Here is a 21,467-nt window from a genome sequence, read left to right as displayed (position 1 = left end):
ACAGTTTGATTGTGCTGATATGATCTTCTTACCAGTGATTCTCACAAAAATAGAGTGTTTATTGTTTTTGTTATTTACTTGTTTTCAGAAAAATATAAATTCCAAAAATAGTGTCATTTTCTGTTTAAAATTATTAATGTACGAAAAACTGTTATTCTTGGAGGAATTGTCACTGATAGGGGGAGACGGTGTTAGAAAGTGAGTTCAAAATTTTAAATCAGACAGGTTCTTCTGTGTTGAACAAAAAGTTTTGCGTGTTGGTGATAAGTTGAAAAAGCTTAATCTGTTATACAGTTTAACTAATCTCTTGAAAAATAATAATTTATTTAACTTATGTTGAAAAATTCTTATGGTTTCTCGAGATGTTTGTTTTATAGTATACAGATTGAAGCGGCATGTTGCTGAGAAGTTGCTGTGAAGTGTGAAGATGAGAGTTTGATTGGATGCATGGTAGAACCTCCTTTCTATATTGCAGACAAGATTGAAGAGTTTGAAGATTGTTGTGCAAATGCTAAACTGGAATTTACTCAAGTGCTAACGTGTTGAAGATTTGGTGATTGGATGCATCAGCTTAGGGGGAGTCTGGTCTCTGTTGCTGACAGAAGCTATTGAAGCTGAAGCTATCCAAAGACCAAAGACAGTGCAAGACTACATGAAGATTGCAAGAAGACCGAAGACAAAGTTTTGACTGAAGACAAAGTTTTTATGAAGCTATTATCAAGGGGGAGTTTGTTGGTGCATATTCTGTGACAACAGCTTAGATTTGGTCTTTGGATATCTTGTAATTAGTTTAACGATAAACGGTAGCGGGTTTAGCTTTGTATTAGTGAGATAATTGAGTTTGGGCTAAACTAAACCCAGATTGGGTGATGGGGGGCGAATTGGGCCTGTCCAATTCACAGCCCAAGAGTGTTTGACCTAGCCCAGTTGTAACCCTTGTGTTATATAAACAAGGTTAGACTTTAGGGTTTAGGTTAATCAGCCAAAAACAGTTGTTAGAGAGAATTTCATGAGAGCTTACTAGCTTGACGAATTTGTGAGAGGATTAGGGTTTTAATTGATTGTAATACTTTGGTTTGAGAATCAATAGAAAACCCGGATTGAAAGTGTCTTGCTGTTCGTACACGTTTTCTGCTTATTCTGATTAAGAGGATTCCGCGCTCTTGATCGGATTGACAATTCTCTTAAAGATCCATACACATCAAGGGGACCTACAGTTATGGATGTGTATTAATGCAACGTGAAAAGGTTATAGCTTACGCCTTTAGACAGCTTAAGAATCATGAAGAGAATAATTCAACCCATGATCTAGAATTAGGAGCTATAATTTTTGCCCTTAAGATTTGGAGACATTATCTTTATGGCAGTAAGTTTACCATATTCACAGATCATCAGAGTTTAAGGTATGTTTTCGGGCAAAAAGAACTAAATATGAGATAAAGACGCTGGATGGAAATGCTTAGTGATTATGATTGTGATATCCAGTATCATGCAGGAAAAGCAAATATAGTGGCTGATGCTTTAAGTCGAAAGTATCACGAAAAGCCAAAAAGGGTACGTTCTCTTAAATTAAACCTACAAGTAGATTTAAACGATCAGATTAGAAAAGCATAAGAGTCAGTAATCAAGGATGATACTGAAAATTTAAAAGGAATGATTAAGGAATTAGAACAAGGAACCGATGGAATTTGGAGATTTCATAAAAAGGGAATTTGGATACCTAAATTAGGAAATTTACGTCACCGTATATTAGAAGAAGCCCATAAGTCTAAGTATACGATGCATCCAGGAAGTGATAAGATGTACTAGAATTTAAGGAAAAAATTCTGGTGGATAGGAATGAAAAAGGATATAGCAGCTTATGTTTCTAAATGTTTAACTTGTTCCCAAGTTAAAGCTGAACACCAGAAACCTTCAGGATTGTTGCAACAATTAGAAATGCCAGTTTGGAAATGGGAATTGATAACAATGGATTTTGTTACCAAATTACCCAAAACAAGAAAAGATAATGATACAATCTGGGTGATTGTAGATAGGCTAACCAAGTCAACTCATTTCTTACCAATGAAAAAAACTTTTAGCATGGAACAATTAGCTAAATTGTATGTAAATGAAATTGTTTCATTACATGGAATTCCTTTATCAATTGTTTAGCCGTTTTACCTCTCATTTTTGGGCAAGTTTCCAAAAATCAATGGGAACCAAGCTAAATCTAAGCACAACTTATCATCCTCAAACGGACGGACAAAGCGAAAGGACAATTCAGACAATAGAGGACATGCTTAGAGCTTGTGTAATTGATTTCGGAGGTAATTGGGACGATCACTTACCTTTAATAGAATTTTCTTATAATAACAGTTATCACACAAGTATCAATGCTGCACCTTTCGAAGCACTTTATGGACGAAAGTGCAGAACCCTAGTCTGTTGGGCAGAAATTGGGGAAAAGCAACTATCTAGACCTGAGATAGTGCAGGAAACAACAGATAAGATCATTCAAGTCAAGGAACGACTGAAAGCAGCACGTGATCGACAGAAGAGCTACGCTGATAACAGACGCAAACCATTGGAATTTCAGGTAGGAGATAAAGTATTGTTAAAAGTCTCTCCTTGGAAAGGAGTAGTCAGATTCATCAAGAGGGGAAAGCTAAGTCCCAGGTATGTTGGACCTTTTGAGATTATTAAATGAATAGGACCTGTGGCCTATCAGCTACAACTGCCAGAGGAAATGGCAGGAATACATAATGTATTTCATGTATCTAATCTCAAGAAATGCCTAGCTGATGAGTCACTCATAGTACCTCTTAAAGATATAGAGGTAAATGAACAACTTAAGTTTGTAGAAAGGCCTCTACAGATTGAAGACAGGAAGGTTAAGAATCTCAAGCATAAGAGATTAGTTCTGGTCAAAGTAAAGTGGGACTCCAAAAGAGGACCTGAATACACATGGGAGCTTATCAGAAATGCAAAAGAAATACCCGCACTTGTTCCAGTAGATCTCGAGGACGAGCTCTAAAATAAGGTGGGGAGGATGTAACAATCCTCAAGAAAACCGACACCCTCGATTATTTTTTCGACACCCTAAAAATAATTAAAATATCCCAAAATGTCTTTAAATATACCCCGTATGTGAAAACCGAGCCCAAAATACAATATAGCATTAAAAATAAAATAAAAATCAAAGTATTAAGTTGAGGCGGGCCGCGTAGGACCCCACCCCAACCTTACGCGGGCTGTATCAAGGTAAGACCTGATTTCATTGATTTCATCAAGTTCAGGCGGGCCGCGTAGCCTATGGCTACACCTTACGCGGGCCGCGATAGCTTGCATTCAGGGCGACACCCGGTGATGCCACGTGTCACGATCGTGGCGGGTCTAGTGGTGATGACCAATCAGGGCTAAGCCCTATAACCCCACTACGCGGGCCGCGTAAGCCCAAGCTTACCTTTACGCGGGCCGCGAGAAACTCGAAGATTAGCCCTATATAAAGGAGGCATCGGGCCTTCAGTCTGCTCGTTCATTTTCTTTTCTCAATCTCAAATCTCTGAATAGTGGGCATTATACCCGAGTCTAATACCCCCTAAATAGCGAGGTTCTGCTATGATGTAAGTATTATAACCCCTGGAGACGTATTAGATACTCTATCCGATTGATCTAGGGTTCCGTAACGGCTGTCGTGGTTCTGCCCGACGTAGTCGTTGGAATGCCGTCTCGGGGAGGGTATTAGTAATGTTAAAATGGGTTATTATACTAACACACGTGCATTTGTGTAATTTATAGATTATTCCCAGGAAATCCTTACTGAAAACCCTAAAACAGCAATGTGAGTAATCCTCTTTTTGTTAAATGTTTTTACAAAACCTCACTTAATTAAATATATACAAAGCAGTTATTAAGTATTTGTAAGAATACAATTATAGTGGGTACGTTGGGGGTTTGTAAACAAAATTTGTTACTGGCGTGGTAACATTCCACAAGTTGAGTATGACAGTACCACTAATGTTAATTGTTATATCTTGGAAACAAATGTAATTGCGGATGCGCCCTCAATACTGTAAAATGATTGGTATTTCAACTTGATTAAACTGGGATTCACTCACCAATATTTCCCACTGACAAAAATGTTTTTAAAACGCGTTTCAGGTAACAAAATGTGAAAGCCAAGTAGAAGCCAGCTGGACAGCACTGAAGGCTTGGAAAAGTGGCAATAAAGTTACCTAAAAGAAATAGATGTTTTTCTTAAATAAAAATATAGGATTTATTCCTATAAAAGTGTGTATACTGAAAACTTGGGTTTTACCCATGTGTTTAATGTTATAAAATGTGGTGGTTTACTCTGATAAAATATTTCCTAACTACGGTCCTGATGAAAATTCCGCTGCCAAATTGGATAATAACATGATACCACCGAAACTGGCTCGCGGCCGCCCGTTCCCGGGTACTAGGGATCGGGGGTTGCGACAATATAACATATAATCAAGTCCAGGTTAACTTCTAACAAAAAAATTATAAATGAGCTATTTTTTTTCTTTTACCCATCGGACTTGTTTAAGATAAAACATAGCCCAATTTGACCCATTTAAATGCTAACGAGTTTGAAATTTTCACCTCAAGTTTGACGAAGACTAGTGGTCACGAGCTGTGATGGGCAATGATAGGAAAAGTGTACGGGTTAGCCAATGCTAGTGACCCGTGTTTACATGATAGAGAAGACCCTCAGGTATGTTCATTCCTTTTTATAGTTGTAATTTTATAAAAGTATAAAAAAAGTGTTTACTCTTTGGCATAAGTGGAATCACATACATTAATAATTTGTGTGTGTTTTTATCGTGTCACACTGTTATTGTGTTTGTTTGGTTTGTGATGTCTAATTTTTTTTATTTGTTAGGTTTAATGCTTTTAATGTAACGAGAATGTTTAGGAATTTCTTATTGAGTTGATTACACATTCTCTGCGGGTTATTTCCTACAAATATTTGTTTTTGAAATTAGGTAGAGTTTTATTTTTAACGTGTAAACATATTGGAACATGCTAATTGGCTTTTTGCACTTGGATTTTAACTAACAATTAGATTTTGTTCTTCTACAACCAATTTGACCCGTTATCAGTTTTTATTAATTTTGACTTTTTGATTTTATTCATTGATTGTTTTGTAGATTGAAAAGTTGAACTTGGTTATCAAGGAGCTCATTAAGGAAAACGACGAAGAAAAAGAATGGTTAGAAGAAATTATTGCGGGGTTGTTAGCTGAAAAAGAAAAAGATAAGAAGGATAAAGATGCCATGCTCAACATGATGCCACAAATTGAAGCTATGTTAAAAACTACGGTTCGAAGATAGGTTGTTTTGAATGTTTCGATGTTTACCATATTATGATAATTTCGGTTATTTGATGTTTTAGTTGATACGTGTATTAGAATGTTTTATACGCTTCTGAAACATGAAAAGTGTTTAACTGAAACAGAGATGTATTATCTAATTTTGGGATTTTAGTTTTTATTAAAATGTAATTTTGATGAAAAAAGCATGAAAAATTGAAACTAAATGGTAGCAAATATTCAATTCAAGCGGTAGCTAAATGATGTGAAATTTTCAATGAAAATTTAATGAGGTCACTGAATGATTGCAAATTGTCAATAAAAAACCAATGAGGTTGCTAAATGGTAGTAGATGTTCAATTCAAGTGGTGGCTAAATCCGTAGCTAAACGGTGATAAATTTTGAATGAAACTGCTAAATTGTGGCAATATTGGTGGCTAAATGGTACCAAATGGTGGTAAAAAGAAAAAAAGAAAAAAGATCGCAAATAACTTTGACCATTTTTGTGGTGGCAAAAATATAGTACCACAAAAATATAGTAGCAAAAGACAAAAGTGATCGCTATTTTGTGGCATTAGGGCAATTGACATGGGTGTTTTTGCCACCGCATTTTTTATAGCAATATTGTGACAACATGGCAATTACTACCGTTTTACAACCGACAATGTGGTGGCAAAAACTCTATTTTCAAGTAGTGAATACTTACAAATACCGAGCCATGAGTCGGTGTGTGGTTTCTTAACTCACTGTGGTTGGAGTTCAATTGTGGAAGGGCTGATGTTCAGTCACCCTCTAATAATGCTACCGATTTTGAGTGAACAAGGTTGAAATTCTTGAGTGCCAGTGGACAAAGAGGTGGGAATTGTGGTACCGAGAAATGAAGAAGATGGCTTCTTCACCAAGGACTCGGTGGCCAGAGCTGAGATCAGTTTTAGTCGATAATGAAGGGAAGATCTACAATGCGAATGCGATGGAGTGGAGTGGAGTAAAATATTTGGGGACACTAATTTGCAAAAGAAGTATGTAGACGATTTTATATAATTATTTGGAAAAGAAGAGACGTTTGATCGCATGATCAAGTGTTATTTGGAATGCAGGGTCGGCTCTGAGCCCGGCAAACCCGTGCCGATGCCCGAGACCCAAAATTTCAAAGGGCCCGAAAATTTTTTATAAGCTTGTATATATTTATTAAACTATATATTTAGTATATTCATCCATTTATTATGCAAAAAAATATTGGTGTTGTAATTGTAAAAACCATCTCAAAATAATGTAAAGGTTTCAAGTTCAAGTCTTTGCTCAATCACTAAGTTTTTATTTTTGTAATTCATTTACCCTTAACCATAATTTTGGGCTCAATTCTTTTCGTCGCCCGAGGCCTAAATTTTTTTGAGAGTTTTCGAGACGGCTATGTTGGAATGTATGATATAGCAGGTTTGTTATGTTGAATTAATCAACTGAAGATCTTCATCTTTTTGTTCATTTATTATCATTTAATAATAATTAGACACCTATTAGCAATTTACTAATCTTATAATTAATATAAAATTTATATAATCTAGCATAAACCAACTAATATTTATTCATTCAATGAATATTTGAGATAATAAAAGAGATGGTAATTTTTTATGGACGCGGACTAGAGTGAATTTACTACCTATACATTCAACGTTGCTAACATGAAACACATGACACACATGACAATTTACCTATACATTCAACGTTGCTAACATGAAACACATGACAATTCAACAAGTAAAACATGCATAGACGTAGTGGTGGTCCTTAGAGGACCCGGGGTGGTAGCGTGGTGGGCCTTTTCCATGCGTGGAAGAATTGCAAACATCGCCGCCGCTTGTATGTTTCACGCGTTCAATGTTTAACGCGTTAATTGGAACACGCGTTGAAGAAATCAAATTGTTGCTGTTTGACTGTTTTTTTTTTAAATTAGTGAGTGATGGAAATTTGTACAAGTGATGACCATTTCCAGCAAAAAAGGGTGTGAGTGATGGAAATAATGGTTGATGACATGGCAGAACCTGATTGGATGTTGTAAGTGATGGAATGGTTAGTGAGTTATTCCACCCCTACCCCCCTAACTCATATACATAATCCACCCACAATATCTCTTTCTTGATTTACGTTGCCTATATAACTCATACGCATCCACCCACAAAAAAAAAATTACGTAAATAACAACGATCGAATTAACACACACCAAACCAAATGGGGACTATTGTTTTGTACCCACCACCACTTATGGGCCACTTCATTTCAATGGTGGAGCTCGGAAAGTCCATCATCAAACACTATCCTTCCTACACTATCACCGTGCTCTCCCTCACCAACTCTTTCAACACCGGCTCCATCACCTCCTATGTCCGTCACATCTCCGCCACCATCCCCGCCATCACGTTCCACCACCTCCCCCTTATCCCTCTTCCCGAACACGAAATTCTCCCCTCCATGCTGGGTTCTGTGGTCGCTAATCTTATTGGCCGTAGTGTCAACAACGTCGCAAACGCCCTCCAATCCATATCCCCGACCGCGATAATTGCTGATGTCTTTTGCACCTCCGCTATGGCTTCAGCTGCAAACCTCAACATTCCGGTTTACTTCTTCATTGTTAGCGGGGCTTGTTCGGTGGTCGAATTTCTTTATTTCCCTACGCTTGATCAGAAATACCCCGTAAGTTTTAAGGATATGAATGCACTCGTCTATGAACCGGGACTGCCACCGATACCGTCGTCCGAAATGCAGGACACGATTCAAGATAGAAACTCCGAGGCATATAGGGGGTATCTTGAACTCTCACGTCGCATGCTCAAATCAGCCGGGATTATTGTAAACACGTTTGATTCGATGGAACCGAAACCGATTAAGGCAATTCGTGACGGGTTGTGTGTCCCTGATCAGCCTACGCCCCCGCTCTATTGCGTCGGGCCGCTGATTGCTGAAGGAAGCGACGTTTCGCATGAATGTTTGAAGTGGCTCGATGGTCAACCTAAAGAGAGTGTTGTTTACTTGTGTTTTGGGAGTGAGAGGGAGTTTTCGAGTGATCAGTTAAAGGAGATTGCTAAGGGGTTAGAGCTGAGTGGACATAGGTTTTTGTGGGTGATACGGAGCCCATCAGCTGAAAAAAATGATGATTTGAATTTATTGTTGCCAAATGGGTTTTTGGAACGTACGAAAGATAGGGGTTTTGTGCTGAATACATGGGTCCCGCAAGTGCAAGTGCTGAATCACGAGTCAGTTGGTGGGTATGTGACACACTGTGGCTGGAACTCAGTGCTGGAAGCCACATGTGCTGGTGTGCCTATGATAGGGTGGCCGTTGATTGCGGATCAAAAGTTAAATAAGATTATGATGGTTGAAGAAATGAAATTGGCTCTCCCAATGGACCAGTCAGAGGACCGGAAGGTGACGGCTGCAGAGGTGGAGAAGCGGGTTAGGCAGTTGATGGATTCGGAGGAAGGGAAGGTCGTTAGGGAGATGGCGAAGGCTAGGAAAGTGGATGCGGCGAGGGCACTGAGCGAAGGAGGGTCTTCTCGAGTGGAATTGAAAAGATTGGTCGAGTCTATTGGACATAATTCAATCTTAAAGTGAGCGTTATCCTACTAGCCGTTTGAAGTTGTTATCGGATGAGAATAATGTGCATGGTCAAGCTAGTTCCTGATTTTATGGCTTGATCCAGTTTTTACGTATTGATTGTTATTTTTTCTTTTGTTGAAGTTTTTAGCCGTTGCATGTGTTTTCTATATAAGTGTTGAAGTATTATCAATAAAATAATCTGAGTTTGTGCAATTTGTGATTAGATATTCCGTTTTGCTCTATCATTTGGTATCAGAGCAAACCAGGTTCTGATCAATCTCTCAATTATCTTTCTCACTTTCAATTCGTTTTTTCATCCAATGGCCTGGAATAACATGAACCCTAGTACCGTGAACGCAACGCTTCCGATCTTCAAAGGTGAAGGTTATGAATTTTGGAAGATCCAAATGAAGACCATTCTCATGTCACAAGATCTTTGGGATTTTGTGGAAAACGGTTTCAATGCAGCAGACACTGATCGAATGAGACTCCGAGATAATAAGAGAAAAGATGCGCGTACACTTTCTCTTATTCAATCTGGTGTCCATGATGAATTATTTTCCCGAATTGCAGGTGCAACAACATCCAAACAGGCATGGACTCTCTTGCAAAATGAGTATGAAGGAGACACAAAGGTCCAAATGGTGAAGTTACAAGGTCTGCGGAGAGATTTTGAAACCATACATATGAAAGAAGGGGAACCAGTGGGAGATTTTCTGTCAAAAGTAATGAAGATTGTTAATCAACAAAGGGCTTATGGTGAAGACATATCTGATCAGGAAGTTGTGGAGAAAGTATTGAGGAGTTTGCCATTCAAGTGGGATCACATTGTGACTGCCATTGAAGAATCAAAAGATCTAAGTGTGTTAACCTTTGATCAATTGATGGGGTCGTTGCAGTCACATGAAGCAAGAGTTAATAGAGGAAATGAAAATGTTGCTGAAGAGCAGGTGTTACAAGCCAAGGAAGAAGATGCTGGCCTGTTTATGAGAAGCAGAGGAAGAGGTCCTCCAAGAGGTAGAGGTCGTGGTCGAGGAAGAACAAATGGACGAGGAAAAGCAGGTATTCAATGTTATAACTGCAACAAATTTGGTCATCTCAGTAGAGATTGCTGGAATGAACCACAAGCATCTCCTGCCATAGGAGACGATAATGATGAAGAAGAAGGGCAATTGTTCATGGCTGTGGAAGATGATGAAGAAGTAGCATTGGTGACAACAAAAGATGTGGTTAATCCTTCTCACATCTGGTTTCTTGATAGTGGTTTCTTAAACCATATGACAGGTCAGTTATCATTATTTAAGAAACTAGATAAGACTAAAACTATAGCTGTGAGAATGGGAAATGGTAAGAGAATTATTGTTGAAGGGAAAGGGACTATAAGGCTTGAAGTAGCAGGTGGCCAGTTTAAGACATTAGATGATGTCTATTATGCACCTGATCTAGGTTATAATCTGCTGAGTGTTGGGCAACTGATGAAAACGAGACATAGGTTGGTATTTGATGAAGGTGCATGCACAATTATTAAGAAGCAAACTGGTGAGACGGTGTGTATGATTCCTGTTGCTAGTAATAACACGTTTCCTCTTGATGTTTCAAATGCAAATAATGTAGCCTTAGCCACTATTGTTGATGAGTCGTATATGTGGCATCTAAGATTTGGGCATCTTAATGAACGAAGCTTGAGTAGCAACCAGCTGGTTTATGGATTGCCAAAAATCAGAAATTGGAATGTTTGTGAAAGCTGTGTCAGTGGAATGTTGGTGGGTATGTCACAAGGAACCAGAACATCTGAAGTTCTTGATTTAATTCATGCTGATGTATGTGGACCTATGTCAACAAAATCCTTCGGTGGAAGCAGGTATTTCTTATTATTCATTGATGATGTAAGCAGGATGACTTGGGTTTATTTTCTACATAGAAAAGATGAAGTATTTGATAAGTTTAAAGTCTTTAAAGCCAAAGTTGAAAATGAAACAAGTAGGAAGATTAAGGCCTTTCGAAGTGACAGAGGTGGAGAATTCTGTTCAAATGAGTTCATGGCGTTTTGTGAGCAAGAAGGAATAAGGAGGGATTTGACACCTCCCTATACACCAGAACACAATGGAGTTTCTAAGAGGAAGAACAGAACCATAGGAGAAATGGCCCTGAGCATGTTGCATGAAAAGAATCTCACTAATGTATTCTGGAGTGAAGCCGTTGCCACAGTTGTTTATCTCAGAAACTTGTCACCAACAAAGGCTCTTGATGAAGCTACACCTTTTCAGGTATGGTATAATCGGATTCCCTCAGTTCATCACTTAAAAGTTTTTGGGTGTGTTGCATATAGTCACATTCCCAAGCAGCAAAGAAGGAAGATGGAAGAGAAAGCCTGCAAATGCATTTTCATTGGTTATTCATCAAACTCTAAAGCCTACAGACTATATGATCCAGTGAAAAGAAGAGTTGTGACCAGTAGAAATGTAGTGTTTGATGAGCATGCAAAGTGGACCGATAATTAAGAAGATAAGCATGGATTGCCTACTGAATTGGTTACTATTTGGGAGTCTGAAGATAGTGGAAATAATAATGCAAGTGGCAGCAATAATTCAGTCAATGAAGAAGATGAAACCAATGATCAAAGTGAGCCCAACTCTGGAAGTAGCAACAACAGTCCCAGAACCAAGTCGTTGAATCAGGTTTATCAAGAAACAGTCCCTCTTAATAATGATCAAGTGCAACAACTGTATGAATGCCAACTGGTTCTGTCATCAATGGAGCCAAGATCGTATGTGGAAGCTGCAAAGAATCAACAGTGGAGAATGGCTATGATTCAAGAATTGAAGTCTTTAGAAGAACACAAGACCTGGTCCTTGGTTGAACTGCCTAGTGATCAACAAGCTATTGGTCTCAAGTGGGTGTTTAGAGTGAAAATGGATGCAAGTGGTGAAATCAAGAAGTATAAAGCCAGGATTGTGGCAAAGGGATACGCTCAGGAATATGGCATCAACTATGAAGAGACTTTTGCTCCTGTAGCACGGTTCGAAACCATTAGAGTGATTCTCTCATTAGCGGCTCAACAAAAGTGGGCTATCTTTCAACTTGATGTCAAGTCCGCCTTCTTGAACGGGCCTTTACAAGAGGAAGTTTATGTGACACAACCACCAGGATTTGAAGTTAAAGGTGAAGAGCATAAGGTTTACAGGCTGCACAAGGCTCTCTATGGTCTCAAACAATCGCCAAGGGGCTGGTATGAATGTATCAACTCCTATTTAAATGATAATTCATATTTGAGACTCACAAGTGAGCCCACTGTTTATATAAAGAGAACTGATGAGGGTGATATTATTATCATTTGCATTTATGTTGATGATATAATATATACTAGCTCCTCTCCACATTTGATAGAATAATTCAGAATGAAAATGATTAAAGAGTTTGATATGACTGATTTAGGGAAGTTAGCTTACTTCCTTGGATTGGAAATTAATCAAACAATGAATGGTGTTTTTGTGTCACAAAAGAAATATGCCACAGATCTTCTTAAGAAATTCGGTATGTGGGGATGCAAGGGTGTAGTAACACCTATGAATAAAGGTGAAAAGTTACAAGGAGATGATGCAGGCAAGGTTGATGGAACTGGGTTCAGAAGTTTAGTGGGAGGATTGTTATACTTGACACATACAAGGCCTGAATTAGCATTTGCAGTTGGATTCATTGTAAGATATATGCAATGTCCAACTTCAAAACATCATGGAGCAGCAAGAAGAATTTTGAGGTATGTGGCTGCAACACTTGATTATGGTATATGGTATGAAGGAGATATAGCTGTCAAGCTAATTGGTTACTCAGATAGTGATTGGGCTAGATCAAATGATGATAGAAAGAGTATATCAGCCTATGTGTTCTCAATCGGTAGTAGTGTAGTGTCTTGGAGCTCAAAGAAGCAGCAAGTTGTGGCTCTTTCATCAACTGAAGCTGAGTACATATCAGCAAGTGGAGCAGCATGTCAAGCAATCTGGATGAGGCAACTACTAAATGAATTGGGCTATAAACAAGAAGAGGCAACTAAGATCTTTTGTGACAATGAATCAGCTATCTTCATGACAAAGAATGCAACATTTCATAGCAGAAGCAAACACATTGATATCAAGTTTCATTACATTAAAAGCATGGTAGACTCAAAGCAGATAGAACTAAAGCCTTGCAAGACTGAAGATCAGATTGCTGATTTACTGACAAAGCCACTTAGACCGGACCAGTTCAGTTATTTTAGGGAAGCTCTCGGAGTCAGAAAGATTGAATTAAAGGAGGGTATTGGACGTAATTCAATCTTAAAGTGATCGTTATCCTACTAGCCGTTTGAAGTTGTTATCGGATGAGAATAATGTGCATGGTCAAGCTAGTTCCTGATTTTATGGCTTGATCCAGTTTTTACGTATTGATTGTTATTTTTTCTTTTGTTGAAGTTTTTAGCCGTTGCATGTATTTTATATATAAGTGTTGAAGTATTATCAATAAAATAATCCGAGTTTGTGCAATTTGTGATTAGATTTTATGTTTTGCTCTATCAGAGTCATGGCAACCGACAATGACTCTTATTGGAATATAATTCAAACTTTTTCTGCGCATGTTTATTCAGGAGATCATGGAGGAACAGGTCATACGTGGAAGTCATGCAATGTGGGAGTTTTCAACATTTCTGTTATTTAAGCATTCGTAGGAGTAGCTGTTTTTTTTAAGTTTTTCCCTTCAAGTATTTTACATTCAGAAATATTTCAATTCCTCTTGTAATCATTGATTTGAAGTTTAGTGAAAAAAACCCAGAAAATTGCCCCAGATCTGTGCCGTTAATTTGTTTATTTACACTTCTGATTTACCAACAATAGGTATTAGAGCTCCGTTATCGATCTGTTTACGCCCAAATACCTACGATTCAACACCATGAGTGCAGATGGAGACTGTTATGGACGTTCAAGGCTTGTGGGAGTCCGTTGAATCGCCTGCCAATGCTGTGTTAGACGAGAAGAAAAACAAAACGGCTCGATCATTCATCTTCCAAGCAATCCCAGAAGACGTCTTGTTGCAAGTGGCAAAGAAGAAGACGGCGAAGGAGATTTGGAAATCATTGAAGACGAGATATGTCGGTGCCAATCGGGTTCAGAAGGCACGTCTACATACTGTCACTGGTGAATTTTAATCGTTGAAGATGAAAGACGAGGAGTCAATTGATGATTTCGCGGGAAAATTGTAACACCTCGTAAAATCATACCCAATAAAATAAGGACACGTGTCATGTAAGACAAACGTGTCAGGAACCCGGATCAAATAAAGGATGTATGGTAGGATTTTAAAAAAAGGGCGCCATGTTATTAAAATACCACTGAGCGACCCAAATTATAAATCCTAAGATCCTTAAATCGTTATGATAAACATCTAGCCGGTTGTTTCTAAATAAATAAAATTCCATCTTTTTATATGGGAATTAGGTCATTAAAGATGTTACTACAAAATCCTGATTTAATTCTTGATTCAAAAGAAGTCGAATTTAGTTTGATAAAGCATGGCCAACCTTCATAAGAATCCAAGGTGAATTCTTGAGATTTCCGTCACTTCAAACTTGCCACAAAGTGCCAAGAGGTGTAAGTGCATGCAAAGAATGCAAGGACTGAGCAAAATGGGACCCTCAACTGATTAAAGGACCCAAGATTCGGACTTGTAAGAGTTGCATGGTCAAGACTTGAAAATTTGCAAATTTTTGTCCTCAGACCACCGGTTACGGACCGTAAGGGTCCAGGCTTACGGTCCGCAAGAGGCATACCTGGGCGCATCAGACCAGGGTCGGTTACGAACCGTATCCGTATAGGCTTACGGTCCGCAAAGGCTTCGGCTTACGGTCCGTAAGCCTGTCGCTGGCAGCAGAAGTGGACAGCTTCCTGTTCAGCCTGTTACACCACCTTATATGGATGGTTTTCGAAAATCAGGGGCTTTGTAACTGGTATTTAGCTTCATAGGGACACCTGGGAGGATCTCATAACCTTGGTAGACTTGTTTGGCATCATCCTAAAGATTTGGAGTCACTATATAAGGTGAGCAAAGTTGCAACATTTGATCATTTATTTGCAACTCACTTGGGGCAGTGTTCTGGAACTTCACTGGACTTCAACAAGCTTCTCTTAAGTCCCTAATCATACTTAGGACCATTGTAAGTGTTCCTAATCCTCTTTAATTTAGTTTAGCTTAGTTAATCAGCTAAAAGTCAAACCGTCGTAATTAAGGTTTGACTTCGAGATTAAGCTACAATTATCCAGTCAAATCTCGAATTAAAAATACCTATAAGTAGGTAATTATGTGGGTAATAAACCCTTAAAAGGGTATTCTCAGATTCACACTCTAACTATGTCAATTGTCGGGTCAAAGCTTACTTTAAAAAGTCAACAGGATACTTATTTTCAAATTAATACATAATTAGCAATGTAGGATACATGTAACCTGTTTTATCATTAATATAACTTGGTAATTAATATAAGAACATGTCTAAACATGTTCACCCCGACAATTTTTCAGTTTAGGCTCGGTTTGGAACCGAAAGTCACATAGCTTGACTTATACCTTGACTTTCAGTTCTAACCCGTTTAAGCCAAGTTTAGGATTGTCTTAGAGCTTCTTTTAGACCTAATTACATGTTAGTATAACCCTCTGTGATTATACAACTTGGTTCATTAGATATCCGATTCATATGCATGTTTCCGCTAATTGCCTAATTGTTGACTATTATGCCCTTTTCACCTTAAAATGTGATTTTTGAAAAAGTAAAAGAGTAGACACCTTAGTTACTGATTTATAAACTTGTACCTAAAATTTGATATCAGTTGGTGGGTATGTGACACACTGTGGCTGGAACTCAGTGCTGGAAGCCACATGTGCTGGTGTGCCTATGATAGGGTGGTCGTTGATTGTGGATCAAAAGTTAAATAAGATTATGATGGTTGAAGAAATGGAATTGGCTCTCCCAATGGACCAGTCAGAGGACCGGAAGGTGACGGCTGCAGAGGTGGAGAAGCGGGTTAGGCAGTTGATGGAATCGGAGGAAGGGAAGGTCGTTAGGGAGATGGCGAAGGCTAGGAAAGTGGATGCGGCGAGGGCACTGAGCGAAGGAGGGTCTTCTCGAGTGGAATTGAAAAGATTGGTCGAGTCATGGCAACCGACAACGACTCTTATTGGAATCTAATTCAAACTTTTTTTGCGCATGTTTATTCAGGAGATCATGGAGGAACAGGTCATACGTGGAAGTCATGCAATGTGGGAGTTTTCAACATTTCTGTTATTTAAGCATTCGTAGGAGTAGCTGTTTTTTTTTTTTTAAGTTTTTCCCTTCAAGTATTTTACATTCAGAAATATTTCAATTCCTCTTGTAATCATTGATTTGAAGTTTAGTGAAAAAAACCCAGAAAATTGCCCCAGATCTGTGCCGTTAATTTGTTTATTTACACTTCTGATTTACCAACAATTGGTATTAGAGCTCCGTTATCGATCTGTTTACGCCCAAATACCTACGATTCAACACCATGAGTGCAGATGGAGACTGTTATGGACGTTCAAGGCTTGTGGGAGTCCATTGAATCGCCTGCCAATGTTGTGTTAGACGAGAAGAAAAACAAAACGGCTCGATCATTCATCTTCCAAGCGATCCCAGAAGACGTCTTGTTGCAAGTGGCAAAGAAGAAGACGGCGAAGGAGATTTGGAAATCGTTGAAGACGAGATATGTCAGTGCCAATCGGGTTCAGAAGGCACGTCTACATACTGTCACTAGTGAATTTGAATCGTTGAAGATGAAAGACGAGGAGTCAATTGATGATTTCACGGGAAAATTGTAACACCTCGTAAAATCATACCCAATAAAATAAGGACACGTGTCATGTAAGACAAACGTGTCAGGAACCCGGATCAAATAAAGGATGTATGGTAGGATTTTAAGAAAAGGGCGACATGTTATTAAAATACCTCTGAGCGACCCAAATTATAAATCCTAAGATCCTTAAATCGTTATGATAAACATCTAGACGGTTGTTTCTAAATAAATAAAATTCCATCTTTTTATATGGGAATTAGGTCATTAAAGATGTTACTACAAAATCCTGATTTAATTCTTGATTCAAAAGAAGTCGAATTTAGTTTGATAAAGCATGGCCAACCTTCATAAGAATCCAAGGTGAATTCTTGAGATTTTCGTCACTTCAAACTTGCCACAAAGTGCCAAGAGGTGTAAGTGCATGCAAGGACTGAGCAAAAAGGGACCCTCAACTGATTAAAGGACCCAAGATTCGGACTTGTAAGAGTTTCATGGTCAAGACTTGAAAATTTGCAAATTTTTGTCCTCAGACCATCGGTTACGGACCGTAAAGGTCCAGGCTTACGGTCCGCAAGAGGCATACCTGGGCGCATCAGACCAGGGTCGGTTACGGACCGTATCCGTATAGGCTTACGATCCGCAAGGAGGTGCTTACGGACCGCAAAGGCTTCGGCTTACGGTCCGTAAGCATGTCGCTGGCAGCAAAAGTGGACAGCTGCCTGTTCAGCCTGTTACACCGCCTTATATGGATGGTTTTCGAAAATCAGGGGCTTTGTAACTGGTATTTAGCTTCATAGGGACACCTGGGAGGATCTCATAACCTTGGTAGACTTGTTTGGCATCATCCTAAAGATTTGGAGTCACTATATAAGGTGAGCAAAGTTGCAACATTTGATCATTTATTTGCAACTCACTTGGAGCAGTGTTCTAGAACTTCACTGGACTTCAACATGCTTCTCTTAAGTCCCTAATCATACTTAGGACCATTGTAAGTGTTCCTAATCCTCTTTAATTTAGTTTAGCTTAGTTAATTAGCTAAAAGTCAAACCGTCGTAATTAAGGTTTGACTTCGAGAATAAGCTATAATTATCCAGTCAAATCTTGAATTAAAAATACCTATAAGTAGGTAATTATGTGGGTAATAAACACTTAAAAGGGTATTCTCAGATTCCCACTCTAACTATGTCAATTGTCGGGTCAAAGCTTATTTTAAAAAGTCAACAGGATACTTATTTTCAAATTAATACATAATTAGCAATGTAGGATCCATGTAACCTGTTTTATCATTAATATAACTTGGTAATTAATATAAGAACATGTCTAAACATGTTCACCCCGACAATTTTTCAGTTTAGGCTCGGTTTGGAACCGAAAGTCACATAGTTTAACTTATACTTTGACTTTCAGTTCTGACCCGTTTAACCAAGTTTAGGATTGCCTTAGAGCTTCTTTTGGACCTAATTACATGTTAGTATAACCCTCTGTGATTATACAACTTGGTTCATTAGATATCCGATTCATATGCATGTTTCCGCTAATTGCCTAATTGTTGACTATTATGCCCTTTTCACCTTAAAATGTGATTTTTGAAAAAGTAAAAGAGTAGACACCTTAGTTACTGATTTATAAACTTATACCTAAAATTTGATATCAGTTTGAGGTCTTGAATTAGAGTTATGCTCATTAGCGTAATTAGAAGCCTTTTTAGTAAATAAATAGCGTAATTAGCATATAACATATCTAAACCCAAATTTTTATACAAAACTTTATACCTACTGTTATAAAATAATATTTTGGGATTTTTAGAAATTTTTATTTATTTTTAGGCTGAACATAACCTAGAGTTTTAAGCTTATTTCGGTTAATGCCGGTTTTGCCCTTTTGAGCTATAAAATGAGTTTTATAAATCCTTTTGACCTCAAACCTTTTACTACTGATTCATTATGTTAAATAAATTATTTTGAGCCTTCTGGAATATTAAAAATATCAGCTTTCTATACAAAACCCGGAAATGGCTCCAAATCGCCTTTTTAAGCGTTTTTAACGCATGGTGTGTGTCAAAACTAGTTTGAAGATATAAGGGTTGATACCTACTGATTTTCTCAGTAAATTTTTATAATTTAACAGTAGGCAAAAGTTCTAAACTCAGGTTTCCAGTTTTGACCTTTTAGGCATGTGTGAAATTACCAAAATGCCCCTACGATGCATAGAATGGTTAAATTAATAAATTTCACACATGAATGATACCCTACTGTTATAACCTATTAAAATGGGTATATTTACTGATTTATTCAGACCTGTAACTCAGGTTACTGATTAAACTCTTTTACACCCTTTAAAATGACCAAAATGCCCTTACGGGGCATAGTTTGCGTTTAAAATCATTTTGGGCATAATAGGAGACATCTTACTGATGTCACAACATATTTAAGGCATATTAACTTAGGAAACTTGTATATGACTCTTATGGTTACTCGTTACGCACTTTTCGCGTTCAGATCGGTTTATGTAACTAGTTTACACGTATTAGCCGAAACGGGTCAAACCATATCATTTTTGTCTCAAAATCCAGAATGTGATTAAGTTACCCATATTAAACAAGCATACAAGCTTGTCGGGTCAAAATCACATTCTAAAACGGACTTCGCATAATCACGCGTTTAAACCGTATTCTTCCTTTAAAACTAACCGGTCTAAGCTTAGGCTAAATTAAAGACCCGTTAGGATTCTAATAGATTATTATAAAACTTCGTTCCAGAATAGGAGATCCAGTAAAAGCTATTTGCACTTGCTTATTGTGACTACACTTGCTCAGGTAAATACTTTTAACATATTTTCCCTTATACGGGCTTGGGGTACGGTATATAAAATACCGCTTGGTCGGGCATTTGACCTTAACTCATTAGTAGTTGAGTACTATCAATATGACCCGTTTAAAAATTTGGTATGTTTGTTTAACGCCTTTGGTAGTTTAATGACCATGTCCCGGATATCCTTGGCATCATTCATAGAATGGCCACGACCTTAGCACACGGGTGTAGGCGTACACCCGTTAGTGCATTTATAATTATCAAGGTATAACCGCTGGTTTCCCACCGCGGGACTATACCATGTGGTGTGTCTATTAATCTTTAACCTGGCACGAACCGGGCAACTGAACGCATAACAAACATGTAATTCTTTTACAAGTTTATATTCAAATAATTATCCCAAGTTATAAAAATCTTTTATGCCATGTGCATTTAGATCAATTTTAAACCTTTTCAAAATGAGTCAGTTAAATTGTATTTACCAGTGTAAACTGAAGTATTTTCCCAAAAAGATTAAGTGCAGGTACTACGCGTAATAGGCTGGCCTCTCCTTAGCATCGTTTAGAGTCTCGCAAGCTTGGATGCAATTAAATCTGTTGAACAGTTTTCCTTTTTCTTTTGATCCGCATGTGGATCTGTTTCAACTATCGTGATACTGAATATTACAAATTTTATATGGTTGAAATAAATCTATCTTTTTGCTTCCGCTGTGCATTTAAATATTGTGTTGTTTGACTATGACGATATCAACTACGTCACGATACCCCCACCGGGCCCACCGGTGACACGTGGAAAATAGGGATGTGACAAAAATTAAGTGGCTTGGCATCTAAGTATAACAGTCACGGGTTAAGGCTTGAAGACGGCAAATTGGTTAGAAAATTGTTCGACGCGGTCCCGGATAGGTATCTCCAACTCGTTGCGTCGATGGAACAATATTCGGATGCGGACAGTATGCCGTTTGAGGAGGCTGTAGGGCATTTAAAAGCATATGAAGATCGGTTGAAATTGAGGAAGGGAAACACATCAAGTGAGAGTGGGTTGCTACTCACTCAATCCGAGTCACACTTGGGTCAGAAATCACTGGGCAAAGGGTATTCGTCTGGTGGAAAGGGACGTGGTTCGAATGTTGAACAAGGTGGAAGACACAACACATGGGGCAGGCAGTCGCACCGAGGAAGAGGTGGTTGATGGAATGCCGGGTCACACCAAGAAATGCAAAACGGGTCTTGAAAGCCGTGAGATAAGAAGCATGTTAAGTGCTTTAAATGTGATCAATTTGAGCAGTATTCTTCAGAGTGTGAAGCAGGGAAGAAACCACATGAAAAGGTGAACTTGACACAAGAAGAGGAGTAGACGCTTTTGTTGACTGTTTACGGAGAAAAAGTTCAAAACATGGTGCTACTAAATGAAGACTTGGTGTTCCCAACCTGCCTCGATGATAAAGCTGAAGGTAACCTAAATACTTGGTATTTAGATAACGGAGCTAGTAATCACATGACTGGCTCCAAAGATTTGTTTGTTGAATTGGATGAGAAGGTGACGGGTCAAGTCCGATTTGGAGACAAGTCAAGAGTTGAAGTACGGGGTAAAGGAAGAGTATTATTTAAATGCAAGAATGGGGACCAGTTCGTGCTTTGTGAAGTGTACTTCATACCGGCTCTCAATAGTAACATCATAAGTTTGGGTCAAATGACTGAAGAAGGTTACAGAATTGTGATGCGAGGTGATTATCTTAAGATGTCGGATGAAGACGTTAAGTTGATCATGATGGTACACCTTTCAAATAATAGGTTGTACAAAATAGTATTGCACACTTCCAAGCCTGTTTGTCTTTTGACAAATTTAGATGACGAAGGATGGGTTTGGCACGTGCGTCTCAGATACGTGAACTTCACAACATTGGGAAGCTTGGTT

The 21,467-nt window shown here is 38.4% G+C and overlaps 3 protein-coding genes across 5 annotated transcripts; all 3 read left to right on the top strand.

Annotated features, from left to right (window-relative positions):
* Positions 1–7,279: 7,279 nt before the first annotated feature.
* On the top strand, positions 7,280–13,355 carry LOC110868739 (UDP-glycosyltransferase 88B1). 3 transcript variants are annotated; one of them, XM_022117985.2, is made up of 2 exons: positions 7,280–8,903; positions 13,211–13,355. In XM_022117985.2, the coding sequence occupies exons 1-2, from the start codon at positions 7,544–7,546 to the stop codon at positions 13,228–13,230; spliced, it is 1,380 nt and encodes a 459-aa protein (XP_021973677.1). In that variant the 5' UTR covers positions 7,280–7,543; the 3' UTR covers positions 13,231–13,355. The 3 variants fall into 3 exon arrangements, with proteins under 3 accessions (XP_021973677.1, XP_035831231.1, XP_021973676.1); XM_035975338.1 differs by having other exon boundaries at positions 7,280–8,919; positions 13,227–13,355; XM_022117984.2 differs by having other exon boundaries at positions 7,280–8,931; positions 13,239–13,355.
* Positions 13,356–13,841: 486 nt separating this feature from the next.
* Positions 13,842–16,118, top strand: LOC110867002 (isoflavone 7-O-glucosyltransferase 1-like). Its single transcript, XM_022116150.1, has 2 exons — positions 13,842–14,076; positions 15,760–16,118. The coding sequence occupies exons 1-2, from the start codon at positions 13,842–13,844 to the stop codon at positions 16,116–16,118; spliced, it is 594 nt and encodes a 197-aa protein (XP_021971842.1).
* Positions 16,119–16,465: 347 nt separating this feature from the next.
* Positions 16,466–20,741, top strand: LOC118480289. The gene is made up of 2 exons (XM_035975060.1): positions 16,466–16,761; positions 20,393–20,741. The coding sequence occupies exons 1-2, from the start codon at positions 16,466–16,468 to the stop codon at positions 20,739–20,741; spliced, it is 645 nt and encodes a 214-aa protein (XP_035830953.1).
* The last annotated feature ends 726 nt before the right edge of the window (positions 20,742–21,467 follow it).

The sequence above is a fragment of the Helianthus annuus genome, chromosome 7, assembly GCF_002127325.2.
Source record: "Helianthus annuus cultivar XRQ/B chromosome 7, HanXRQr2.0-SUNRISE, whole genome shotgun sequence".
In the NCBI taxonomy this organism is placed as follows: domain Eukaryota; kingdom Viridiplantae; phylum Streptophyta; class Magnoliopsida; order Asterales; family Asteraceae; genus Helianthus; species Helianthus annuus.
The sequence above is the reverse complement of the archived record's forward strand: the minus strand, read 5'-3'. Positions and strand labels throughout refer to the sequence as shown.